The sequence below is a fragment of the Dipodomys spectabilis genome, unplaced genomic scaffold, assembly GCF_019054845.1.
Source record: "Dipodomys spectabilis isolate Male_0828 unplaced genomic scaffold, ASM1905484v1 ptg000017l, whole genome shotgun sequence".
NCBI classification, from domain to species: domain Eukaryota; kingdom Metazoa; phylum Chordata; class Mammalia; order Rodentia; family Heteromyidae; genus Dipodomys; species Dipodomys spectabilis.
Genome location: NW_024870694.1, coordinates 4,743,884 through 4,771,723, shown reverse-complemented (window position 1 = coordinate 4,771,723; position 27,840 = coordinate 4,743,884). Strand labels below are relative to the sequence as shown.

Sequence of the window (27,840 nt, the reverse complement as noted above, 5' to 3'; positions counted from 1 at the left end):
TAACTTTGATGTGGGGAGTGGGCACCAGTGTTCGTAAAGGTGTGGGCTATTATGTCAGTCCAGGTTGGCATCTAGGAGCTTTAAGAATATAATCTCAGGGCTGGGAAGTTGGCTCAGTGGTAGAGCGCTTGCCTTGCATGCCTGAGGCCCTGGGTTCGATTCCTCAGCACCACATAAGCAAAAAGAAAAAAAGCCAGAAGTGGCACTGTGGCTCAAGTGGTAGAGTGCTAGCCTTGAGCTGAAGAGCTGAGGGACAGCACCCAGGCCCAGAGTTCAGGCCCCACGATCGGACCCCCACCAAAAAAAAAGAAAAAAGAATATAATCTCATAGTCCAGGGCATTTCCTGTTGCTTATCTGCCTAAGATAGTAATACAAAGTTGAGAAGTTTGAGAAGTACTAACTCAAAGATAACCCACCTATATTTCCAAAAGATCTCTCTGCTCCTCCACCCCTCCAGACCCCTGGGGAGGCAGTGGGAAGGGGTGGTACATGGCGTCATCTTCCTCTTGGCCTTCTTCCTCTCTTGTTCTAGGCTTTCTTTTCAGTGGCTGTTCTGATATGGAGAATTCCATTTTCTCTAGTGGTACAGACTGCAAACTACTTTTTACTATATAGCAGGATTATACTCCAATAAGACAATTAAACAATTTAGATATTTCCTGATGTTTTATTTAAAAAAACATTTTTGTTTCTTTATAGTTCTACTACATTCTAAGGACAGATAGATGCCCAAGGACTCAGGCAATTGCATAAGACTAGGGAAGCTGAAATCGTATCTTTGTAAAGCTTTCCAGATTACAATGGACATCTAATCTATAAAATGAGTCATCCCCCCCGCCCCACGGTAATTAATTATAGAAGAAAATAACTAAGAATTGGACCGTTCTCCATGGTGGTAATGATCCTGTCTCCTGGTAATAATGGTCTAGCTTAAGTTGCATGCGCATGTGTGGGTACACAGGTGCGCATGTGCGCGCATGCACACACACACTCATATACACATACTTCACTTCCCTCACAAACCATCCAAGAAGATGTATCCTACCCAGGATTATTCTAAACGCAAGCTATTTCCAGGTCATGATAAACAGACACACTTGCTTGTAAGTTGACTGGCTCCGGCAAGCAGAACATCTTTTTGCTGCAAGAGAAGAGCAACACAGGCAAGTTCTTAGTTGGCCGAGGGAGAGGGCTGGGAATTGTGTGGCTCTGTGTGCCCATGTTATCTAGTAAAAGGAGTCTTTCATCATCTACAGTGGAGCCTATTTCTAGTGATGGAATAGAGTGGTAGAGTGCTTGACTGGCATTCATGTGGCCCTGAGTGATTCCCAGTACAGGGAGAGGGAGAGGGAATGGGAGAAGGAAAGAAAGGAGAGAAAGAAAGGAGAGGAGAAGGGGAGGAGGAGATGGAGGGAAGATAAAAGGGGGAGGTAAGAAAGAAAGTGGGAGGGAGGAGAGAGACAAAGAAAGAAGAAGAAGGAGAAGGAAGGAAGGAAGGAAGGAAGGAAGGAAGGAAGGAAGGAAGGAAGGAAGGAAGGAAGGAAGGAAGGAAGGAAGGGAGGGAGGGAGGGAGGGAGGGAGGGAGGGAGGGAGGGAGGGAGGGAGGGAGGGAGGGAGGGAGGGAGGGAGAAGGAAGGAAGGGAGGGAGGGAGAAGGAAGGAAGGAAGGAAGGAAGGGAGGAAGGGAGGGAAGGAGAGAGGGAGGGAAGGAGGGAGGGAAGAGCCTGAAAGGATCCTCTAAGAGCCAGGGATAATAAAATTAATCAAACTAATGCCTTGTGGAGAAGGAAGGGAACATGTTCTAGATCTGTACCCATGAATGTGACACATTTGAAGTGGAGGCCAAGGAGCAAAACAAAGAAAATAAAAATAAAAAGTAATAACTGAAAAAAGATGTTGTCTCAAGAAAATCTTCCCTACAAACCAAATGCCAATAAGAGTTTCCTCTACTGAAGGGGATGTGGGAAGTCAAAGCCAGTTCTCCCATCCTCTGTCTTCCTTCCTAACAGCTCAACCCAAGATAGCCCTACAGGAGGGTCAGGGTCTTTGCCATCTCTGTTTCTGAGTTGGTAATCACTGTGATGAGATGAAACCTCATCAAGGAACATGCCTAAGGCCAGGACCAGGGCTAGAGTTGGGGGTGCCTGGGGTGGGTGGGTATAGGAGCTCACTTGTCATTGACCGGTAGAGGGGCAGTACAGAACTTCCCAGCAATGGTAGTCCTGTCTTTCTTCCAAACCCGGCTGGAAACTTGGAACTTGAGCTTCACTTGGTTGATCTGGCACTGTGGATTGGGGTGGGGGATGAGTCCTCTGCCCTGGAGTTGTTGTTTAGGTCTAAAGGGAAAGAGAATGAGTCACCATGGAGTTCTTTCACTGTCACATTCTTGGAAGATGGGGACATCTTGTTTGTTTGTTTTGTTTTTGGGTTTTGGGGGAATGTGGGGGGTTTTTGTTTTGTTTTTTGTTTGTGTTTGTTTTTGTTTGTTTGTTTTTGGTGGTGGGGCTTGAACTCAGCCTGGCACTGTCCCTGAGCGCTTCAGCTTAAGGCTAGCGCTCTACCTCTTGAGCCACAGTGCCATTTCCTGTTTTCTGGCAGTTTATTGGAGATAAGAGTCTTATGGACTTTCCTGCCCTGGATGGCTTTGAACTGTGATCCTCAGCTCTCAGCCTCCTTAGTAGCTAGGATTACAGGCGTGAGCCACCAGCGCCTGGCATCTTGCTTGTTTTATGTCACCCTCTGTCACACACATGGTTCTGAACCCAACTGGAGAATACTGGCTGCGTTTTGAAAACAAACTAGTGAACACTGTAACAAAAGAGTACCTCTTAGAATTTTCCCTGTGGAAAACTGCTTCACTTTTGACCTTCTAGGTGGCTGAGAGCTACATGCTCAGATCCCGTTATATAGAAATGGAAGCCTACCTATCCAGAGAACCTGGTATCTACAGACCACTCTGGGTGAGGCTAGGTATGAATGTGTGGATGGAAAGAACAAAACAACAACAACAACAAAGCAGACTTAGACGCCAGACAGGACTGAGACAGAATCTAGGTTTTGCCTCTTCCCAGTTGTGTGGGCTTTGGATAAGTTACCTAAATCTAGCAAGCTGGCTATGGAGGGACACAGGCTTTAAAACAAATCCCAGCTTCCCCACGTGCTGACAGGAAGCAGAACCACGGGGTTTGGTAGATATTGAGATCAGCCTAAGGGGCCCAGAGTGACACAGGAATCCAGGCCTCTCTTGTCTTTGCCCTTGGGTTCCTAGTGTACAAAATGCACCACTGTAGCTGAGAAAGAGGAGGAGAGGCATGAAGTAACTAGTAGGGTCCTTCCTTGGCTGTGGGGCCACAAATAATGAGATCCAGCTGTATAGAAAAGACCTGCTGTGGGGGGATGGAGGGGAGAAGAACCCCAGCAGGGCTGCTAAGCACGGGAAGGGGGAACTGGCCCTGGGCCCTCAATCTCCCTCTGATTTCCAGCTCTCCTGATGTCGCTAGAATTCGTTTACTGTGTAAAATTCCCTTCATGAGGCTCTGTTGGCCTGGAACAAGGACATTATCTCACCAGTCTATCTTCCGCTACCTTGTGAGTGGCTTGGCCAATTCCTTTTGAAAGACGTCTATACTGTGGTTCCTGAACTCTAGCCTCTGCCAGCCTCATGGCTCTCTGCAGCTGAGCTTCTTTGCTTCTTACTCCCAGCCTGGCCCCACCAATTCCAGGTCCAATTCCTTGTCTCAACAAAGAAAGGGAATGACCAGCCCCTGGTGTGGACACTGGTACCATCATTAAGCCCTCCAGGCCTCTAGTCTGGCCCTTGCCTTGCCTGTATTCACTAACTGGTCCTTTATCTTGGATTGTGTTCTGACAATTAGTACTGCCACCCTTCCCAGGAATGGTGCCCTCCACACTCTGGCCAGCCCTCCCTGGGTATGTCTTCCTACCTTCCAACATTCTTGAGGCACCACCATTTAGATTCCCAAACACCATTTCTTATCTAGGACCTGATGCCTACAGACTAACCACCCGCTAGGGTATCCATCATTGTATCTGCTAGCATTGTCTGCTAGCATCTGAATCCACTGTGCTTGGAGCCAGTACTGATCTCAAACCTGGAGCCTCCCAGCCTCCCCCCCCAATGTATCTGTACTGTTGGGGGCTCTCTAGCAGGTGCTACCCCATCCCCACACTAGGCAGACTTCACCCATCCATTAGCAATCCCAAAGTGCCTTCTCTGCGATGTCTCCTTGTGCCCAAATAGAAAAGGAAAGCAGAGGGGTCGGCCATGGGGGGCACTTACGTACATGGTGATTTTAACTGCAGAGGTGACATTGTTGCTAAGAAAGGTGACCTCGATGCTAGTGTCCTTTTTTCTTGGCTCCTGTAAGTAAAACTCCACGAGGCTGTGATGCACTAGAAAAACAAAACAGGGGGAAAAAGGCTGGGCCAGAGGGCAGAGGTGCAATGAGGGAAAATCCCCAGAGGGCAGCCATGCAAGCAGCTGCCTCTTAGCAGCTCAGCTCCTCAGCAGATTGTTAATCATCTCAGAGCCCAGGTGTAAAGCAGGGGTGAAGAAAGTAGGTATCACAGACTGCAGTGAGAGTTGAGTGGATTAATACATGCAAAGTCCTAGAACAGTGCCTGTGCCGAGGAAGCTTTCAGACATATGGGGTTCATTATTGCTTGTATTGCTAGAAGGGCTCCCTCTGCCCTGTTTGTGATGATCATGGCAATGTGAGCTTGAGAGAGAAAATAACCTATTCTGCTGTTGTTTGAATGTTTGGGAAGGGAAGGAAGTGGTTACACTAGGTTGCACTCACAGTGCCCAGGACTTCCCCAATCCTACCCTATTCTATCCTCATAATCCATTTTTGCCAGCAGGCACTTACCACGACTGTTTGTGTTTTCCACATAAAGATCTAGAGTCTCAGAAAGATTAACTGGCTTATTCCTGGGGAAGTGGAGAGACTGAGATTGAAATCTAGGCCTATATGAACTCAGTCTGAGCTACAGGCTCCATATGACATTGCCCCAGACCTTCTTTAACTGGAAAACATAGCTACAAAGACCCCTGGACTACCTCAACACAAGCTGGTCAGAAAGTCAGCTAAAACTTTTACCATCAACAGCAGTATAACTGTGTCCTATTCACCCCACAAAACAGGCAGAGGGTGCCAGACAACACGCATCGCCCCAGAAGCACAGTCACCCTAGTGAGGATACACATTGCATGGGCAGGATTGATGGCTCAGCTTGTAGTGTACATTATGGGATCCAAGACCGCCCTCTCTCCCACAGTTCGTCTGTCTCATCCACACCCTATCACCTTGGCTTCAAGAAAACACAGTGCGTACCACCAGGGACTGATAGGAATGGTTCTGTGAAGGGGAAGGCAGGCAGAGGCAAGGGTTTTCTTGAGGACTAACAGGATGGGAAATAGGGTGGGCACCAAGGAGAGAGAAAGAAACATAAAGGAGGAAAGGAGCTACAGAGAACCCTGGAGGACACATTCAGTCATAGGAGAATCAAGGACGATGCATGTAAGATGTCCCCAAAGTTCTCATCTGCAGAGCCATCATAGGACTCATCCTTACAGTTCTGATTCTTCCGTCCTCCAGAGCATCTTTGCCCCAGCTCTAGTCCTCCCCCTCCGCCTGGGCTCCCACACTGGGCTAGCCTCCGTCAGCCTCCACATCGGCAGGGCTAAGCTGGCACACCCCTACTCACCACAGTATGGGGCCGTGGATGTGGTCAGCAGGTACACTCTTACTTCTTTGGGGAGTGGCTCTATTTTGATACCACCTTGTTCCATCAGCCCTGGAAATAAAGACGCACAAAGATGGCAGACACCAGAGAAAACCACTTCAGGGTGCCACAGCCAGCACCTACACAGGCATTCGTTAATTCATGCACCCCACATTCTATACACATCTACACTGAATACCTGTTCTGTCATCCAAATAAAGTCCCGTGGAAGAGAAACAGGAACTATACTTTTGGGATCCTAAAGTCCATACTCCATAATGGTAAGAAATTTAAAATTACATCTTTAACTTATGGCAGTTGCTTTTTTCTTTTCAGATTTCCAAAAATTATTATTATCAACTAATTGTACAAAGGGGTTACAATTCCATAAGTCAGGTTATGAGTACAATGCTTCTTGGTCAATGTCAACACTTTCTTTGTTCTCCCACATTTTCCCCCTCCCTTCCCTACCTTCAAGTCACCTAGTTCTTTTTTATTTTTGTCAGGCATAGGGCTTGAACTCTAGACCTGGGTGCTGTCCCTCAGCTCTTCAGCTCAAGGCGAGCGCTCTACCACTTGAGCCACAGTGCCACTTCTGGTTTTCTGGTGGTTTATTAGAGATAAGAGTCTCACCGATTTTCCTGCCAGGCCTGGCTTTGAATCGTGATCCTCAGATCTCAGCCCCCTTAGAAGCTAGGATACAGGTGTGAGCCACCAGCACTCAGCACCTAGTTCATTTCTAACATAATGTACATTGACTATAGTGAATTGTTCCCTCTGTTTAACAAGACTACAGGTATGAGTTACCAATGCCTTGCCTGCATGGCCCTTTTAAGCTATGTTAATTGCAAAGAGTCCTAAGTTTAATACAGAATGTTTACAAAAATCTGATTCTGTGTCCCCCTCTTTTTCCTACTCCCAAAACCTGTTTCCACTTCCTAGTATTTGTCCTGATAAATAATATGTTAGTTGTTCAGAGGAGTTATACCTTTTGAGTCCTCCCTTTAAATATGCCCTCCTTTGTGTGTAAATGCATCGAGTCCCATATATGTTATCATGTGTCTGGCAGTTGTCTTACTGGCACTTGTATCCTATGCAGTGGGGTCACAGTGGGTTTCTTGACCTGCTGGCAGCCAGAGAAAGGGCATATGGGGCAGACAATATAGTGAGGGTAAGAGCCACAGGAGGAGGAAACATGGAGGCATCAACAGTGCCAGTGCTTAGAACCCTTGAGGTGCTCAGCATGAGGGAAGTGAAGGAAGAACAATGCGATGTCCCATCACCCAGGGAAGCAGACGCGAGCCCAGGGAGGGGAATTACATTGGCTCAGGGTGTAATCTTCCCTTCAGGTTTTGTTCATCTTCCCTTCACATTTTGTCTGAGGAATGACAGGTTCTGTGGTTCTGAGAGGCAGCTGGGAGTAGGGAAGAGCCACTTGGACTGCCCAGTTTGTCCTGGAGTTTTTCACCCTGGAAAGTACCAGGATAGTCACTGCCACGTATGCACAGGTAAGTGAAGCAGGTCTTTCAGCCCTCCTGGACACCTTTCTCCAATGTAGTCCCGGATCATCCAGCAATGCACCGGAGTCACCCAGCAACTAGGCACTTTCTCTCCAGCTGGCATTAGCCACCACCTCCACAAACTACTCAAGAGAGCCTGTGTGTCACTTTGGGACTTCCCCACAATGCACTGATGAGGAGCTAACCTTACTGGAAGAGCCATGGAAAGCTTCTAGTCTAAGAGTAAGGAAGGACTCTAGATGGGTACACTGTGTGGCACAGAGCAACTGTGGCAGCTGACAGCAGTCTAGGGGGAAAGGGCCGGGCGGCTGAGGCTCATCCAGGTGAGAAAAGGCTGATCATCTCATCGCTTAATTTTTCTTTTCCCCAGTTGGAGAGACTTCTTGCCCACAGGACACAAGGATGTTTAAGATCTGACAGCAGACAGGGCTGGAGCTTTCCCCACACTGTCAAAGGATACCAGAAGGGTGACATTTTACCTATTCTTGGACAGGAAAGCAGGAAAGGGTTAAAACAATCCAGACACTGCCCAGCAAGGAAGGCCTTGTAGCTGGCACAGGGAAAGGCCATGAACTGACAGGAATTCTCCAGGGCGCTGATGTAGAGATGCACAGCTCTCATGTGATCACAGATCAGATAGCTGTAACCTGAACAGGGTGGATGGGAAAAACAAGCCAGGTTTCAATCAAGACAAGTGGAAACTCCCTCCATGCTTTTACTGTAAGTCTTCTGAATTTTAGAGTCCAGAGGCTATAAATACTTGGGATGTCCCCTGAGCCACATTCTAAAAATAGGATCGGACATGGTTACTGCATCCTCCTTTTTTCCTTTTAATTTTACTGAGCTACCTCAGCTGAAGAAGAAAATTCCTTAATTTGAGATTCATTCTTATGGGATCATACAATGGAAGAGGTGGAGCGTTAGAAATGTTGAGTCCATTGTGTTTGAAAAGATGAGGTAAAAATAATAATCAAGACAAAACTTTGAGTCCCCAGAAGGGAAAATTCTCAGTTACTAATTTCCCTTGTGTTAGGAGCCACCTTAATTTTTTTTCCACTATTAATGATCAAAATACGTAACTGTGGCCATTTTGTTATACTTAGACACTATAATTCTAAATTTTTTATTAAGGGTTTCAACTTGTAAAAAAGATTATTTTAAATTCTCAGAGGAAAAGAAATAATTTCTTATATCCTTCATTTAATTAGGTTGTTTTTCAAGTTTCTGAAAATAAGGTGAATATAAGTTTAAATCACATTAAGCATTTGTTGATGAATAATGTATATATTCCATTCCAAGAAGTATAAGTGAGTAAAACTGAAATTCTTTAAAGTTTACTATATTGTCAGCATTTAAAGTTCTCTTGTATTTATTTACCAGTTAAACCAAATAAAAGTGATTAAGCAATAAAAAAAAAGAAATGTTGAGCCCATCCCTGGAAACGGTTGTCCTCCCCATATTTTTGTCTTTACTGTCATTCACACAAACCATTTTTTATTTGTGTGTATGTGTGTGTGTGTGTTTAAATATGTATCTTCATCCTATCCAACTAAGGAGGTTGGAAGCTCAACTTCTATGTGTTGAAAATTACATGGAAAATAACTGATCAAATAAATTTGTCAAATATCCCAGCACACCAAAATCTTGTTTTTGTGGTTGTTGCTGTTGGTTACTATTTGAAAATGTGCAAACAAGCTGGGCACTGGTGCTGCTCAGGAGTCTCAGACTTGGAGGATCATGGTTCAAAGTCAACCAAAGCTAGAAAGTCTCTAATTAATCAGCAACTCTGCTCTGTAGCGATTGCAGCTCATGTGAGCGGTGCCACCAATGATAGACCAGAAAGACCATAGACTATTGACTTGAGCTGCAGAAGCCTAGAGAAGCGGGGAAGGCAGCTTAAGCTTGAGGTATGTTTCCTATATCAAGGCTCCTCTCTGGAAATCCATGGCTCCTAAGATATTCAGCTGAGAAAAGCATCATAGGACATAGCCAAGGGCATCCTCAGGAACACACTGGCTGCAGACTGTTGATTGGTGAATTGCAGTCTATAGACCAGCCAAACAACACTCTCTCAGAGCTGGGAAGGTGGCTTAGTGGTAGAGTGCTTGCCTCACATGCATGAGGCCCTGGGTTCGATTCCTCAGCATCACATAAGCAGAAAAAGCTGGAAGTGGCACTGTGGCTGAAGTGGTAGAGCGCTAGCCTTGAGCTGAAGAGCTGAGGGACAGCGCCCAGGCCCAGAGTTCAAGCCCCATGACTGACAAAAAACAACAATAACAACAACAACAACAACAAACCCACTCTCTCCTGGCTTTCTGACCTGCGTGAAAGAACACGGGACACCCAGGTTGGTCCTGGCCTCCATTCACGAAGTAGTCCACATGTCCAACAGGAATCCGAATACCTAAGTCTGAAAGAAGCAAATAGCTATTAATTTCTGCTTCAGAGTTCCCTAGCTGCAGATCCTGCAGTCTGCCATTGGCACCCACCCAGCTTATGCCTGCCTCATCCCAAAGAGCTTTGCGAGAGAGAAACCACATGAGAATCAATTGATAAGGTACTCACAGTGGCCAAACAAAATCAGAGAAGCTCCTTGACACAAGTTTGTATAAATGAGTAAATGTAAACTTAGTAAATTTCCTCTTTGAATAGTTTCTGTTTCCTTCAAGCAATAGTTCAGATAAATAAATGTGGAGTTCTGTTTTCATAGTCTCCCTCAAAACCTATTTTTGTGCCTACCCGACTATGTAGAAACAGAGATCTGAGTTTAAGAGACAGACTGTAATTCTTGCTCATTCACTGTGGCCCTACCCCCAGGATCTCCCAGATGCCCCTTCTGAACCATCAGACAGAGTCAAGGCCGTCTGCCAAAACCACTGAGTTTCTCCTTGTTGTAAGAAGTCAGTGGTGTACAGTTTAATGTTAATGACTCCAGAGACTTTACCACTCATCATTCAATCATGCCTTTTCCTTGCTTCTTGTATTCAGCCCAGGAAAAGTCTGCTCAGCACCACCTTAAAAATGCATTCTGGCCAGGCACTGGTGGCTTATGCCTGTAATCCTAGCTAGCAGGAGGCTGAGATCTGAGGATCCCGGTTCAAAGCCAGCCCAGGAAGGAAAGTTCTTGAGACTCTTTTTTTTTTTTTTTTTTTTTTTTTTTTGAGGGGGGATCCGGTCGTGGGACCTGAACTCTGGGGCTGGGCGCTGTCCCTCAGCTCTTCAGCTCAAGGCTAGCACTTGAGCCACAGCGCCATTTCCAGCTTTTTTCTTTTTGCTTATGTGGTATTGAGGAATCGAACCCAGGGCCTCATGCATGCAAGGCAAGAGCTCTACCACTCAGCCACCTTCCCAGCCTTCCTGAGACTCTTATCTCCAATAAACCACTAGAAAACTGGAAGTGGTGCTGTGGCTCAAGTAGTAGAGCACTCACCTTGAGCTGAAGAGCGCAGGGACAGAGCCCAAGCCCACAGTTCAAGCTCCACGACTGACCAAATAATTTAAAAAATGAATTCTAAATCATTCTACTTTTCTCCATCTCTACCATAACTACCTTGGCCTAAGCCAAGCTGTAGGCCAGACTCCTACTGCAAACACCCTGTAACAGGCCATCCTACACACACACACACACACACACACACACACACACACACACACACACACACACACACACACACACACACACACACACACACATCCAAATCATCAGCCTGTTGTCACTGATCTTACAACTAAATGTAAGCTCTTTGCTGTGGCCAGACTGGATCAGCACCCTCTTTTCCAGCTTTCAGTCATCCTTCCTCCTTCTACTGTGTTCTAACCACACAGTTCTCTCTCCCGTCTCTGAAACATGCCAAGTCCTCAGCACCATTAAGTACACGCATATGCTATGCAACCATCTCTACCCTCTAGCTGAAAAGTTGTTCATTATTCCAAACTGAAACTGCCCTATTCAGCGCTGCCTTCCAGGTAGCTTCCACTTCCTGCCTGTCTCCATGACTTTGACATTTTTCAAGAAAGATTTGCTGTATTCAAGACCAAGGCTAACTCAATGAGCCAGGCAGAGGCCTATGAGCTTGGGTTTCCTATCTGTGCAATGAAGGGGATTGGATAGCACGAGTTTTCTAGAATCACACATCTATGAGCCATGTATGCTTAGAAGAAGGCCTCTGACCATAGAGCAGGAGATATGGATGCCTTTCACTTGAACTGGTGCTCTTCTGGTCAGGCACAGATGTTAACAGATGTTATTGCTCCTTACTCCATTCATTGAGCACAGTGCCTGACATAGGCCCCAGGGGGTAGAAATGAGAGGCATGTTCCTTTCTTTTCCCACTTAGCTTGAGGTGCTTTATTTGGCCATAAAGGGTTGAGAGTTGGGGTTGGGAGGGTCTTTCCTGTGGGTGTCACTACTTGAAGGGGATTCTTTTTCTCTATTATCCTGAGAACTGGGCTTGTTGTACAGCAGGAGGGAAGGCCTGACTGGACTGGGTGCTTGAGGAATGGAATACGCCCATCCCCAGGGATCAGGTACACCAGCCTGAAAGGGTAGCCTGACTTTCCCACAATTGAGGCTGCAGTGATGCCTTCCCCAACCCAGTCACGTAAGACTTGGTATTGAATCAGAGACAGACTGCTAGTCAAACTACTGTGGTCCATGAGAGAGAATCCTCCGCTTCCCAGTGGCTTGAAATCAAACCATTCATCCCAGTGCTCACAGTGTCAGTGAGAGCTGCAGAATGAATAAAATGCTAGGGACTTTCAAGCTCATCCTGGTCAACAACCCTCTGGGAAGAGATAGCCCTCTGAGAGGAACAGGGCGTCTCTGTCCAGGGACTCCCTGCCGGCCCCGACCTGGGCCTACTCCATCACCCCAGGCGCTGCCCCAGCTCACTGTCGGTGTCGGTATGGATGGCTTCCACGAAGAGGGCGTCTCCAGCATCCAGGCGCTCTTCCAGGCTGGCTCTTGTGTACTCAGGTCCAGCGGGGTCCAGGCCTGCAAGGACAGACTGCTATCCAGGTCTCTTTCCTCTCCCTGCAGGAACCACTAGGGGTCCACTTCATGCCCTTCCTGGCAGTCCCTTTAGTGTAGGTTATACCATCTTCCAACAGGGACCGAGGCTCCTTAATCAGAAACTTCCTGTGTACCGGGTTCAAACGCAGTGCCTCATACTTGCTAGGTGGGTACCCTCCCACTAGAGCCATAACCCCGATCCCTTTTTGTTTGGGTTATTTGTGATAAGGCTATGCATTTCAATCTTCCTATCTATGCTTCCCCATATCTGGGGCTGCAGATGGGAACCCCCCACCTGACCTAAGGGTTGAGATGGGAATCTCACTGAATTTTTGCCCAGGCTTACCTCAATTCACAATCCTCCCAATCTCTACCTCCAAAACCGCTGGGATTACAGGGATGAGTTACTATACTAGGTCTGTTGTCTCTCTTGAGCTAACCTCTCAATGACTCAATTTTTTTGGCTCTAAAGTGGCCAAGCATTAGCCTTGAGAAAAAAAAAAATCTCAGGGACAATACCCAGGCCCTGAGTTCAGGCCTCTGGACCAGCACAATAAACAAGCAACTAAATAAATAAAGTGAGTTTAGTGATACCCACCATTTAGCAAAGGCTGAATAATATTTGAGGTAACCATAGGGATATCTCTGAGGGGTTCTGTAGAACATGACTGAGAATTGTCCCACCAAAGGATCAGGACACTAGCCTCATTACTACACACTCTAGGATCTTCTTGATTAAGAATGGCTTTTAAAGCATCAAGTCCCCAACACCTCTGCAGGTATTTAGCAGAACTGTCTGAAGGTGATTTCTGCAGTTGGCCACAGCTATGAGTTATTGCAACCCAGTTTACAAATGCAGATACTGAAACTCAAAAAGGAATGCATGGCCTCTGCTACTGCTGATCATACCACAATAACCCTATTCCATGCAAAAGACCCATAACAAATATACTGTAGTGATAACAGATGTCTCAACCCTAAGAACACAGACTTCAACCACCCCTCTGCTTATCTGAGAAGAGGGTTCTCCAGGGCACCTGTCTCTGTCCCCCGATCCTGGGAGAGCAGGACAAGAAGAACGTTACCTGTGATCCGTCCCAGCTGGCCTTTGTAGAAGTGTCCCACCATACCTCCAACATGGGCCCCCAGGCTCACCCCAATGATGTGGATAGAGGACTCTGGCACACCCAGCACCTGGAATGTATAAGGTCTAACTTAAATCAGCTTTTCCTGGTCCATTTTGTAAGGGACTCCATGCTGTCTCACAGGAAGGCTGTTTTGCTTAATTTGTAGAAACTGCTTCTCAAAATCTGGCAAAACCCTACCCAAGTCTTGTTTTAACAATAAGTTCCTGGAAAGCATTATACAAGCTGACCAACAACCATCAGGTCAAAACTACTAAGAAATTGATGAGTCCAGCAGTCATGTGGAACAGCTAGCTGAGCTAAAACTACAAAGCAGAATACCAGGCCAGATGCTGGTGGCACATGCCTGTAATCTTGCTCCTCAGAAGGCTGTGATCTGACAATTGCAAGCCATCCTTGACAGAAAAGTTCGTGAGACTCTTATCTCTGATCAATTACCCCAAAGCCACAAGTGAAGCTGCGGCTAAGCCATAAGTGGAGCTGTGGCTCAAATGGTAGAGTTCCAGCCTTGAACAAATCCTAAGAGATGGTGCCAAAGCCCTAAGTTCAAGCCCCAGGATTCACACACATACACACACACACACACACACACACACACACACACACACACACACACACACACACGGAGTCAGGAGTCCATTGCCTCTAATCTTCCATGCTCATAAATTCAGCCCTACCCCTACAAAGGGCAACACTGTACATCTGCCCCTTTCCTCTCTTAGAAAGTAAAGAAGTCTTTGCTTTTTTGCTTCCTTGCTTGCCACTCGGCCTCTTGGTGAATTCTTTCAGGCCCAGAGCCCCCGACAAAGTCCCCTGACCTACAGGAGGGCCAGTTGACAATTCCACTCAGGCCACAGCTGGGCATGCTGTGCTCACCACAACTGCTTCAGAGAAAAGGGGAACCCTCAGCCTGAACCACACAACCCCTTGCTGGCTGCGCACCCTGACAGTCCTCTCACAGTGCCATTTCCTTTTCAGGAATAATTGCATTCCAGTCCTCCACAGCCACTATCCATTGTGCCACGATGGTTTGCAGAGGAGGCTCAAGGCCCTGCCCAAGGTCAGCACTCCAAGGGCCCAATTCAAGATTTGCAAACGTTACTTTTGTTCTCTCTCTGACAACCCTCTCCTCCACGAACAGCCTCAACCACCCTAAGCTTCTCTGTACCCACCAGGAGTTTACTGAGAAAGCCAGAAATCTGCAGGCTCAGCTTGACCACATTTTCCACAGCTGAGAAATAGACTCCTGAAGATCCATACACCCAGTCCACCGCAATCACATTGGCATCTGCTGCCCGCAACAAGGCTCTGATGAATTTATTAATCCAGGAAGGCTTTGTACCTAACACCCTAGAAGGTGACAAAAGGGAGAGAAGGAAAAGGAATTACCTGCCCAGCTGATATCCATTGTCATAGAAACTTTTATGGGTCCCAAACCCAGTGAGGAAAGTGAAAAGCAGAGAAGGACCAGCACAGGTGCTGGTCTGGGGCTTGAATTCAGGGCCTGGCCACTGTCTCTTAGCTTTTTTGTTTTTAAATCAAGGCTGGTGCTCTACCACTTGAGCCACAGCTCCACTTCTGGTCCTTTTGTTTTTGCAGGTTAATTGGAGATAAGAGTCTCCCAAGGTTTCTAGTATCTGTCTGGCTTCAAATCTTGATCCTCAGATCACAGCCTCCTGAATAGGTGTGAGCTACTGCCTCTCAGCTGTTAGTGTTCACTGTGGAAAAGAATTTGTACCTTGGGACTAAGAGTTAGGATCTTAATTCTCATTCTAGAATATAGGCTCTTTCCTTGAGGATGTTTTCATTCATTCACCCATTAATGTATTCATTCATTCAACAAACACTTACTGAGTACCTGTAGGCCAAGGAATAATCTAGGTGTTTTCCAAGAAGTAAAGGCAAGTTAGGTACAGTCCCTATCCTTCTGGAATTTAGAGTATATTGACACTTTTTTGGAATATGAATAATGGGAAAGTTTTCAGAAAGGTTGTACAACAAACGGGTCAAACAAGTTTTTCTGGTAATCCCCGCCCACATACTATACCCCAATATGCACAGGTATGTGCCCCCAGGAAGTGGTTTAGGGGGTTCTGGGAGCAGGCAGACTGACTAGCCTCATGAGTTCTCTAGGATTGGAGGTAGGTACACACTCAGCCTTGGTTAGTGACCAGTTGTAAAACTTGTTAGAAGGCTGGATACCCCATGGCTCACTCCTATAATCCTAGCTACTCAGGAGGCTGAGATCTGAGAATCAGTTTGAAGCCAGCCCGGGCAGAAAAGTCATTCAAACTCTTGTCTTCAACCAATAACCAAAAAGCTAGAAGTAAAGGTATGGTTCAAGTAGTAGAGCTCCAGCCTTGAACAAAAAAAAAGCTAAGTAACAGTACTCAGGTACTGAATTCAAACCCCAGTACTAGAACAAATGGAAAGGAAAAAAAAAGACTTGTTAGAAGAAAGACTTTGGAATGCCAAGCAAGGTCTATGAAGGAATCACATGGCCAGGGTTTGGAGTACAGCCATCCAAGAGGCAGAGAGAGGCCAGAATCAGGAAGCAGTGAGCCTCTGAATGGTACCTTTGTGCCCACCTGAGTGCCCAGCTCCTGAGAGGTGCTAACTTCTGGATATGATGGTTGTAGTTCTCATAAACAATCACACCATAAGCCTGATGTTGGTAGCTCACTACTGTAATCCTAGCTACTCAGTAGGCTGAGATCTGAGGATTGCAGTTTGAAGCCAGCCCTGGCAGGAAAGTCTGTGAGACTCTTTTCTCCAATTAACTACCAGAAAACTAGAAATGGAACCGTGGCTCAAAGCACTAGAGCACTTGCCTTGAGCAGAAAAGCTCAGGGACAGTGGCCAGGCCCTGGAACTAAGGGGAAAGTGAAAGCAGGAAATCAAATCCTGGGCAGAAAAATTACCTGGGTAATTGTGGAAAATCAGGACCTCACTGTCTGAGACAAATCATATCATGCAAACCATGCTCCAGGAGTAACAACACAATGTGTGTTCACCCAGGAATGACTGAGATTGTCCCTGCCAAAGCTCTATGTGCAATGGCTTGGCCAGAATTGCATGTGTGTACTGCCAGTGAGTGTGTAGACATGAGTGCAGAAGTGATCAACAAGGATAGACGTGTGTGTGTGTGTGTGTGTGTGTGTGTGTGTGTGTGTGTGTGTGTGTGTGTGTGTGTGTGTGGCTGGTGCATATGAAGAACCTTCAGAGACAGCCATGACCTGAGGGAGCACCACAAAGCCCTAAATCCATTCTTCTCCTCCCTCCCACTGACTTCCTATGGCATATGGTCCCTTCCTAGCTCCTCGGCAGGAATATCCAATCGGTGGTTTAGCTCCCACCTGAATCCATGAATAAGGAGTTTGGTCCCCAGAGTGGCATTAAACCCAGCGGTTTGGATGTCAGTGCTTCCTTCCACCAGCTGCCCACAGCTGGGATCCTCAGGGGTAAAGAGGAGAAACTGGACTTTGAGGCTGGTGCCACGGAGGAGGTTGGCATTCTGGAAGTCGGTGCACTTTGGCTGTGTTGTGAGAGGTATATCCCCTAGAAGAAAATAAAGCAGAATTGAAACCTGCACCGTGAGGTCATCTGTCCATAAAAGGGAGAAAAGAAGACTGGACTTACGGGCACTGGGTTTATTAGAATTGAGCTGGTGTAAGAATAACTCACCTATTGCCTAAAGGCTGAAGCGTTTCTGGAGTGAAAAGACAAATGTGAGTATTTTTCATGTCTAAGATAAAATACCAGAGGGGAATATGAATATTGCTCAATTCAAAGCAGTTAAAGATGGTGAGGATGGGGTTGTTCTTATGAGCTGGGGGGAAAGACCCTCCACCAAATTCCTAACTGCAAAGTCCTAACCTCCAAAGCTCCAGAAGACCATTGTATATGAGGAAGGTCTTTACAAAGTTCAAATAGGGCTGGCAAGTGGGGCCTGAACACAGGATGACTGGTGTCCCTCGCAGAGGAGGAAATTTAGACAGAGACAGAGGAGAGACAGTGTGAAAAGATACAGGAAGAAGATGAGGCCACCGACTGCCAAGGAGGGAAGTGTGGAGCAGACTCTACCATCCCCGCCCCCATACATACACACACACTGTAGTCTCAGACCTCCAGCCCCTCCAGCCCCACATCTCAGTTGTTATACAGCACTGACATGCTCATCCCGACATCTGAAAACAGCCCTAAAGCTGGGAGCTAGTGGCTCATGCCTGTAATCCTAGCTGCTCAATTCAAGCCAGCCCAGACAGACATATCTGAGAGGTTCTCATCTCCAATTAAGCAGCAAAAAGCCAGAAGTGGAGCTGGTGCTTAGCTCAAGTGAGGGAAAAAAAAAACTAAGAGAGAGCATGAGGATCTTAGTTGAAGGCCAGCTACCAACACATTATTATTATTATTATTATTATTATTATTAAGATCAAAATCAAGACACAAAATATAAAAAGAACCCTGGGCAACCAAATGAGCAGTTGCCATGGAGACTAGTCTCTCTCTCCCTCCTTGGTTTGACGGCCCATCTTGGAGGCTTCAAACGCCCTCTGCCAATCTAACCACTTGTCCTGAGAAGAGGCTAGTGCCTCGCCAGTGGCTACCTCTCTAGCTGAGAAAAGCCCTAACCAGCCACACTTGCTCTATGACACCTTATAATACACATCTTTATTTCTTTGTGTGTGTATCCATGCATACGCTGCAACGTAAACTCAAGGCCTTGGCACTCTACCACTTGAGCCTCAGCTCCACTTCTGGCTTTTTAGTGGTTAATTAAAAGAGTCTCGTAGACTTTTCTGCCCAAGCTGACTTTGAACCATGATCTTAGATCTCAGCCTCCTGAGTAGCTGGAATTACTGATATAATCTACCAGCACCAGCAGAAATTCACTCACTCTTTCTTTTCTTTCCTTCTCTTTCTTTCTTTCTTTTTTTCTTTCTTTCTTCCTTCCTTCCTTCCTTTCTCCTATTTCTGGGGAGCTTGAACTCATGACCTGTGCTGTTGCTTGACTTTTTCACTCCCAACTGGTACTCTACCACTTGAACCATACCTCCACTTTCCATATTTTTAAATTAGACATTTCTAGCAAAGGTGACTGAAGGACCTTTTGTATTATCAATCAGAAAAAAGTAACATCAAATTCTTCCTTCCCAAGAAGCTGAAAATCTGGTTCATCTTAATATCCAGCATCCTCCTTCCCCCCACCGCCCCCCCCCCCATCCACATCGACTTCTGAGATGATGAGTTGGGGCCTCTGACTCCTCACACCTCCTACAGGGAGAACTGGAGGAAGACCACTAGGCACGCTGATCCAAACACACCATCCAGTCCCTACCTCACATTACTACCATGGAACAGGGAGTTGCAGAGAAGGTCTTTACAAAACTCTTGTCTGCCTCAGCCTCCCAAGTGCTAGGGTTATCAGCATGCACACAACTAGCCATTGGCTTTTTAAAGAAAGGATAAAATGGCTCTACTTGAGCATTAGATTTGAGCCACATAAGTTAAGAAATCTGTTCTTCTGATCATATAGGAAAACCTGTATCCAGTAAACGGAACTAAATCCTTTTAAATCAATATAATATGTCACAAAGCAAGTGTTATCATTTGGGTGTAATTGTGGTATTCCTCAAAAGGTCTTCAGGTCATTGGGGCATGCATTTGAAGAGGAATGTAAAGCCCCAGACTTCTCTAAATTCTTTCCACTTCTTCCTGAAGACATAGCCTTTTTCTACCACACATGTTCCTGCTGTGATGTGTTGCTCAGAGGAGAGGACAAATGAATGGGAGAGTCTGATCATGAACCTCCCAGCTAAATCAATGCAAGCTAAAAAAACCTTTTTCTTTTTCAAGTCAGTTGCTTTCAATATTTTGTTATAATATTGTAAAACTTATTAGTACAACAAACCCCAACAATCATCAAAGAATCACTATCATCCAGATGACATTATCTAAATAAAATGCCATAAAATTTTAGAATTCAAGCAGGGTGCTGGTGGCTCACGGTTGTAATCCTAGCTACTCAGGAGGCTTAGATCTGAGGATTGGGGTTTGAAGATAGCCCAGTCAGGAAAGTCCATGAGACTCTTATCTCCAATGAACTACCAGAAAACTGGAAGTAGAGTTGTAGCTTAAAGTGGTAGAATGCTCGTCTTGAGCAAAAGAACTTCAAGGATAGAACCCAGGCCCAGAGTTCAAGCCCCAAGACTGCCAAAAAAAAAAATAGAATTCAACCTCAGAAGTAATTTTCAAATGCATCTGGAAATACAGAACAGTCTTCCAAGAAATACATGGGTTAAAGAATAATCATAATAAAAAATGGAAAAACAAAAGAATGACAAACAAATGCATATTAAAATTGGTGTGAAATGGTTAATACAGCACTTGGGGGTTAAAATAATTTACTCAGCTGGGCAGCTCCAGTGCTTGAGTTCTTACCTATGCAAATAGGAACCCAACTAAAGGAGAGCCATCAGAGCCTAGGAAAACAAAGCTTAAGCCTCACCAGTCAAGATTTTTGCCCACTCACCTTCTACCACACGAAACTGTTCCTCCTCTTTAACCTATCAACTATTTTATTTGTCCTTGTTCCATATGTACCTTTGAAAAGTTCCCCCCTCAAATCTCTTCAGTAAAATCCTGCCTTACTTGCTACTAGACCATCCATACCCATCAACCATCAATTGCTCAAATAAACTCTGAACTTTTCCGGTGCCTACACTGATCTTTTAACAGGAAGAACATATAAACTTATATACAGATACTAGGAAGAAAATAAAAGGAGTTAGATTAGAAAAGTTAAACTCAGGATCCATTGCAACAATGAGATGTACAAGTCGTTATGTGGAAAAACGATCTTCACAACTTTGGTGGGGTGTGGGGTGGGGGAGAGGATGGGAAGGGATGGGAAGGGGAAACAAAGGGGAGGCTACAATGCTTGATAAGAAATGTACTCATTATCTTGCCCATGTAATTTAACCCCTCTTTACAGTATTTTCACAATAAAAAAATTAAAAAAGTTAAACTCAGAAAAGAGTCACAGAACAGCTCTAAATAAAATACAGTGAAAGAAATATCAAGTTTAATAGTTTAAATGACAGAAAGGGAGAGAAAACAGTGAGCTCTAGGCAACATTATTAGTGGCTCAGTCATTGTATTTCTCAGGCCAAACTCCTGGGCATATCTCTCAGTCCGCTCTTTCTCTTGTCTCCTATACACAACTCTAAGTAAGTCTTTGCTATCATCGAAAGCAAATACTCAGAATACAACCATTCTCATCCACCTACTCACTGCCTGGGTCATTTCTCAGAATCATTGCCACAACTGTCACAAATTTTCTTGATACATTCTGGCCCCTTTAGTCTAACTGACTCATAGTAGCCAAGATTACCTTTTAAAAACTAAGTCATGTCATACCAGTGTGCAAAATTCTCTAAAGTACTTCACTGAGAATAAAACCTGATATCCTCACAATGGTCTATAGGTTCTAAATGACCTAATCCACACCCCTACGCACACACCTTAGAAGCCATGTGCCTTACTATTTACTGTGTTCCAGCCAGGTCTTCTTTGCTCTTCCTTCAGCTACAGCTGTTTCTTCTGCCATGAATGTTAACCACCTCTCTCCCTTCAAATCTACTTGTCAAATGCCATTTTCTCTCCTCTACTATTTAAATTATTATCTGCTTGTGGATCTTGCCCATGGTTTCTCAAGTTTTCTTACCTTTGTCTACTTTCTTGTATAACAACCATCACCTTTTACTTTATTATGCAATTTGATGTTTTTATACTTACTGTTTACTGATTATCTTCCCACCTTAGAAAGGACTTCCAGCCAAAGCAGGCAGGCATTTTATCCATTTTGTTCTCTCAAATGCTTAAGAGCAGTGCCTGTCACACACATCAAACACCAGAAGCTGGTTCTTTGGAAAGAATAATAAGCTAGATGTACTTTTGATAAAACAGAGGAAGAAAAAAAGGAAGTCACAAACAAACAATATCAGAAATAGAAAGGGGATATAAATATAGACACAATCAGTTTGTTTCAAACCAGAAAAGGACATGTTTATACCCACCCAAAAGTTGAAACGATATTTTCCTTAAAAATGGACATTTCCTAGAAAAGTACAACTTATCAAAACTTAGACAAGAAAGAAAAAAACAGATAATCAGATGGAAAAGGGAAACATACAGGAGTTGAAATAGTACTCTTAGATCCATCCCATCAAAAAACTGAAAACAAGCTAGTTTTAGAGAAAAGTTCTACTAACTTATACACACTGTTCTATTCAACTTACTATACACACTGTTTCCCATAGCAGAAAACAGGCCTCAGAATCCCAAGTCACTGTATGAGAACAACCAAGATATCCAATCCAGATAAAGTATCCACAGATCTAAATCTATCCAGGACACCAAGAAAAAACACCTGCCTAGTAAGAAAGAGGCCCCGAGTTCAATCCCCAAGGCTGCCAGAGGAAAGAGAAGGACAACAGAAACTCAAGATACAAAACTATTTCATGGCCGAGTAAGCTTTGACCTAAGAAATGGATCGTTTTTATACTATTATAAAATCTATGCATATTTAGAGAATCATATGCTTGGGAATGGAGGCTTGGCTCAACTGGTACAGCACCAGCCTTGAATAGGAAAACCAAGTGAGAGTTTAAGGTTCCGAATTCAAGCCCCAGCATCAAGAAAAGAAAGCAAAATCATATGCTCAACAGATGCTATTTGACTTAAAAGTGGTATTTATTTATTTATGTCCTTCTCTGAGATGGTAGTTAACTCTGGTGTCAAACTCTGGGGGACAAATTTTCCCTTCATGAGAGGCCAGGATCTCCAGGTACATGGAGGGATTTACGGACCAGATGGTTCCAAAAACAAATTGTCCAGAGAGAGCTAGGAGGCACATTTTTACCTGCCAGCTGCTCTCTGTCTGTGACGTTCTTCTGGAGCCCAGGAGATATACTACGCCATACCTTGTCCTCCTCTTTGGAACATGAAGTTTAAGGCCTCAGAAAAGAGAACCTGCAAAGTTCAGTCTCGGCAGACTGACAAGAGTAATAGTCAAAGCCCTAGGAGCTGGTAGTGGCCAGGAATAGAAAGGTTAGCCAGACAGGCACAGGCAGTCAGGCAATGGGCCTGGAAGAAGATTCTTCTAGGTAGATGGAAAAATACTAATTGCTCTATAGAAACAGTCCAAGTATTTCAACTTTTCCTTCGTCCTAGAAAGTCGAGAAAAGGGAAGGCAGCATGAGCTGGAATGGGAACTACATGTAAACTCCAAACCACAGGTAAATTTCAAACTCCCAACAGCTAAAAGGGCACAACCAATCACAATATTGCACACAGGAGACCAAGGAGCAAGCTACCTTCCAAACACCTAATTATCACGAAAGTATAACCAAGATCCAAAAGCTATTCAGAGAAAGCCCCCAGACCCAGACACCTGATCAGTAACCCTTTCAACCAATCAGACCTCTCTTTTCTTCTCAGTAAATGAATTCCACACTTTCACACCCACCCTTCTTTGCTCATGAATTTAATTCCTAGAGCTCATGAGACAAGGGCCTTGCAAGATAAGAACCAGAGGCAAAACCACCCACGGCCAACTTCACAGTGATGACACTAGCCCATACGCATTGCCAGTACTGTGTCAAAGGAGCCGGAAACACTAACAAGGTTCTGCTAGCAGCTTCCTCCTTCCTCCTTACTTTTCTCAGGACAGATACAAGCCCCCTCTACACATTGCCACTCCTACCCCAGCCCCTCAGGATGCTGGGTAATGAGGTCCTGCAGGTCACCAGGGTGCTTTCCAAATGTAGCAACCCATGTCCACTCATAGCTATTAGAAGACCTCTTCAGCCGAAGGGAAGGGATTGTGTTCCGTGGATGAGGCTCCTCAGATGCTCAATACCTGCCAGTTCTCAGTGTGGGTGGATTTAATCAACATTTCTGGTGACCTTCCCATGTGTCTGGCCAAGCCAGGGAGAAAATAAATTCTCCGAATGGCCCAGGCCCAGAGTTCAAGCCCCACGACCGACCAAAAAAAAAAAATGGTCTAAATTCTCCGAATGAAGAGTATTCATGCCTCCATGGAGATCTTACTCCACTAGGGAATGGCCAAACAGCTTGTTGAGAGGGAAGGTGGGGAATGAGGGGAGGATGGCCTGATGCTAGAAGGACCCTCACCCAGAGAATGCCGGTGAACTGAGAGTGGCAAGGAGATCCTGGACATCAGGTAACTGGAGAAGGCCCAGGAGAAGAGGAAGGGTCGGCTGACTTGCTGGGTAGAGGTCAGAGCAAGGACAGCCGAAGGAGGTCAAGGCCTGAGTTGTGGGAACTGAAGACCTGCTGAGGTTGTAAGAGTCTGATACACATATGGAGGGAGATTTTCTGAATGGAGGGGAACTGGCAGTGAACTCTGGGAGTCTGAGGAGACTGCATGATCGTTGAGAAGTAGAATCTTCCTTCATCCCAGATTTATGCCTGAAGAGCAAGAGCCGGCTGTGACACTTGAAGGTGAGAAGGAGCCACTGCATCAACATCACCATAGCAATACGACCTAACTGCAATGATGTAATACTATTCTTCCTGTCAGACTGACAATTCTAAAAATGTATGATGCTATAGAATGTTGGCAAAGAGGTGAGAAAAGCTCATAGGCCAGTAAAAAGTTATAACCTTGCTGAAGGGGATGAGGACAGAAGGGAACCCTACACCGTTGGTGGGAATGTAAACTTGTTCAACCACTTTGGAAAGCAGTATGGAGGTTCCTCAAAAGACTCCACATAGAGCTCCCCTATGACCCAGCAATCCCACTTTTGGGCATTTACCCAAATGATCACAAACAAGACCATACTAAAGCTCCCAGCACAACTATGTTTATTGCAGCATTATTTACCATAGCTAAGATATGGAACCAACCCAGATGCCCCTCAGTAGATGAATGGATCAAGAAAATGTGGTATATATACACAATGGAATTCTATGCCTCCATCAGAAAGAATGACATTGCCCCATTTGTTAGGAAATGGAAAGGCTTGGAAAAAATTATATTAAGTGAAGTAAGCCAGGCCCAAAGAAACATAGGTCCCATGGTTTCCCTTATTTGCAATAACTAGTATATGTCTGAGACAAGCAGAAAAGGTCAGATAAGTTGATGTTAGGGGGATGAACCCCAAGATAAGTATTTAAATGTTTTTTTTTTCTTTCATGCAATTGTTTCTAACATATTTATAAGATGATTTCTATGTTGCTTTGTATGTCCCTCCCTCACAGTATAACCCCTGTTTTCATTGTGTTTGATGCTGGTATAAGTTGTGGAGGGGAAGGGCAAAAACAAATTGTTTAACTAGGGATACAGATGGACCCATTGCAACAATGAGATGTACAAGTCATTATGTCGAAAAAACAAACTTTACAACTTTGGTGTTGGGGGGAGGATTGGGTAAGCGGGAATATGGGAAGGGATGGGAAGGGGAAACAAAGAGGAAGCAACAATGCTTGATAAGAAATGTACTCATTATCTTGCCCATGTAATTGTAACTCCTCTGTACGGTATTCTCACAATAAAAAAAAAAGTTATAACCTCTTTTTTTTTTGGGGGGGGGGTCTGGTTGTGGGGCCTGAACTCTGGGCCTGGGCGCTGTCCCTCAGCTCTTCAGCTCAAGGCTAGCACTCTACCAGTTGAGCCACAGTGCCACTTCCGGCTTTTTTCTTTTTGCTTATGTGGTGCTGAGGAATCGAACCCAGGGCCTCAAGCAATGCAAGGCAAGCGCTCTACCACTGAGCCACCTTCCCAGCCCCAAGTTATAACCTCTTTGCAAGGCAATTTTTCCAACATCTGGAAAAGGTGTATCCAATTAAAAAAAAAAAATCTCAAACCCTCAGAGCTTAGCTGGGGATAAACCACAGAAGAGCCATTCAATCAGCCAAAAAACCCTAAGTTCTGAAGCATCAAGGATGAGGGTATACAATAGCCGCCCTTGGGAGCTCAAATTCTGTCAAGGAAAGAAGAAATAACCTATGCCCCACGGGAAGCAGGCACAGGAGACCTGTGGCCAGGAAGCTGGGAGCTGGGAGAAGACTTAGCAATGCCACCTCATGCAGGTAGGGGAGGACTTCAGAAACTACCTGAGCTGGCCTGGGTACAAGCACACTCCAAAGCTGAGTGCTGGTGGCTTGTGCCTATAATCTTAGCTACTCAGGAGGATGAGCTCTGAAGATCAAGGTTCAAAGCCATCCAGTCAGTGAAGTCCTTGAAGTCTTTTTTTTTTTAGTGCATTTTTGTTTTGTCTTTTTTTTTGGTGGGGGGGGTAACTGGGGATCAAACCCAGGATGTTGCAAGTGCTTCATCACTAAGCTACATCCCAGGCCTCCTTGAGACTCTCATCTCCAATTAGCCAGCATAAAGCCAGGAGTGGAGCTATGACTCAAGTAGCACTGCACCAGCCTTGAGCAAAAAAGCCAAGTTGAGATTCCAGGTCCTTAGTTCAAGCCCCAGTACTAGCATTAAGAAGAAGAAGAAAAAAAAAAGATATGAAGAACAGGAACAACCCACAGGTAATATGTCATATGGATACCTGCAGGCAGAAGATCCTTTCCAAAGGGCTCCTCCCTTCTGGGGTGAGGAGGGCAGTATGTTAGTGTTCATTTGCTATATTAAGGAAGTGTAAAGATAACAGGTTCTTTACCAGGGGAAAGAAAAAAAAATACCATACGATGTAAATGGTATTTGAGGGAAATCGCTCTGAGGTTAGGAGGGACCAGTGATCACAATCCCATCAATAGGCATCACAAACCCAAATTCAACTTTGGATAGGTAGGGTTAGAAAAGATAGCTAACCTCCACGCCAAAAGATCATTATGAAAAATTTCCCGAACCATTTGAAAACTTAAATTCTTGTGCAAGTTGGCAAGGGTGGTAATAGCAATACAGATTTTAGAATAATGAGTCACACACCCCGGGGAAGTTCATCTTCTGTGACCTGAGAAAGTGTACTGCTTACTGTATTCCCATTAGATAGTAGGGGTTTTCTTCCCCCCCTTTTACATTCACCTCAGGAGAGACAAAGGACTTTTAGGGGACCTTCCAATGGCTAGTACTACATAAGACAGTTCAACACTACGTTGAAAACGAACGTTACAACTTCGGTGGGAGGGTAGGGGATAGTTGTGGAGGTGGGAGGGAAGGGATGGTAGGGGAAAACAAAGGAGGAGGCAACAATGCTTAATAGGAAATGTACTCATTACCTTGCTCATGTAATTGTATCCCTCTGTACAGCATTTTTACAGTAAAAAAAAAGTACAAAAAGTAATAATTTTTTTTTTAAAAGAAGACAGTTTAAGAAACAGACTCTGGGTGAGATAAAGTTCCAAACCAAGGCCCAAACCCCTGGCTTACCTGAACTTCCAATGCTGAACCACAGCAGGGACCCCCACAACCAGAAACTTCTCTCCCAGAAGACTGGGGTCATGACTGAGCTGGGGTCTCAGAGCTGGAGCTGGTACAAAGCAAGCCCCAACACCAAGAGTTCAAATAGTCCAGACTCCCACTTGGGGCTTACTAATCATTAACTGGCCATGTGGTCAGTCAAAGAAAAATAAACTCTTCCTATTTGTTCAGCCTCCAAATATTTCAGATTTCAGTTTCTTCTTCTCAAGGAAAATAAACACTTTCTTTTTCTTTTCTTTTTTCCTTGAAACCAGGGGACATTAAAACACCCTGTTCTTCCTCTCTGAGCCAAACATGATCAGGAAATGATTTCCCATTTCCCATCACAATGCCAGTGATGAGCAAGTAAGTCTTTTATCTCTCAGGAGTTACAAAAGCTTCACTGTGCTGGAATCTTCTGCGGACATGTTTGTCTTGCTCAGAAGCCTGAGCCCCTTAGGGTGGAACTTGCGTTTTAGTTTTGAATCTCCAGGACCTGGCACAGAGTGGAGCCCAGGAAACATGCTCAGTGTATATTTACTGGACAGAATATGAGATGAAAATTAAACTTGTTTCTAGAAAGCACTACCTTCTTTCTTTCTTTCTTTTTTTGCCAGTTCCAGGACTTGAACTCAGGGCCTGAGCACTGTCTGTGAGGCTCTTTTGCTCAAGGCTAGCGCTCTACTACTTGAGCCACAGCGCCACTTCCAGCCTTTTCTGTTACTGAGGAATTGAACCCAGAGCTTCATGCATGCTAGGTAAGCACTCTACTACTAAGCCACCTTCCCAGGCCCAAGCACTACCTTTTACTAGAGTCCTGAGAGTAAAGTAAGTCTAACCTCTAAAAAGAGATATGCAAATTCTGAATGTACAGATGAAAAAAACAAAATAGTAGAAAAGGAAAAATACCCTAGCAAGACTCCATTGGTAGAAGTGACAAAGCTGGACCTGGAACGGGAGGGGGGATGGTGTTACTGC

The 27,840-nt window shown here is 45.0% G+C and overlaps 1 protein-coding gene across 1 annotated transcript; it reads right to left on the bottom strand.

Moving 5' to 3' along the window:
* Positions 1–703: 703 nt before the first annotated feature.
* Pla1a (phospholipase A1 member A) lies at positions 704–27,037 on the bottom strand. The gene is made up of 11 exons (XM_042669808.1): positions 26,833–27,037; positions 16,778–16,979; positions 14,594–14,771; positions 13,362–13,470; positions 12,157–12,258; positions 9,586–9,675; positions 7,745–7,912; positions 5,728–5,817; positions 4,305–4,413; positions 2,172–2,336; positions 704–1,142 (listed from the first exon to the last, which is right to left on the bottom strand). The coding sequence occupies exons 1-11, from the start codon at positions 26,903–26,905 to the stop codon at positions 1,058–1,060; spliced, it is 1,371 nt and encodes a 456-aa protein (XP_042525742.1). The 5' UTR covers positions 26,906–27,037; the 3' UTR covers positions 704–1,057.
* Between the last annotated feature and the right edge of the window lie 803 nt (positions 27,038–27,840).

What these genes read in the sequence shown, in the direction of transcription:
- Pla1a (XM_042669808.1), bottom strand. Translation starts at nt 26,905, where the DNA reads ATGACCCCAGTCTTCTGGGAGAGAAGTTTCTGGTTGTGGGGGTCCCTG. An exon ending in TCTGCAGTTAAAATCACCAT is followed by an intron (nt 2,337 to 4,304) that starts GTACGTAAGTGC and finishes CTTTCCCTTTAG; the next exon opens with ACCTAAACAACAACTCCAGG. An exon ending in CCTCTACCGGTCAATGACAA is followed by an intron (nt 1,143 to 2,171) that starts GTGAGCTCCTAT and finishes CTTCTCTTGCAG; the next exon opens with CAAAAAGATGTTCTGCTTGC.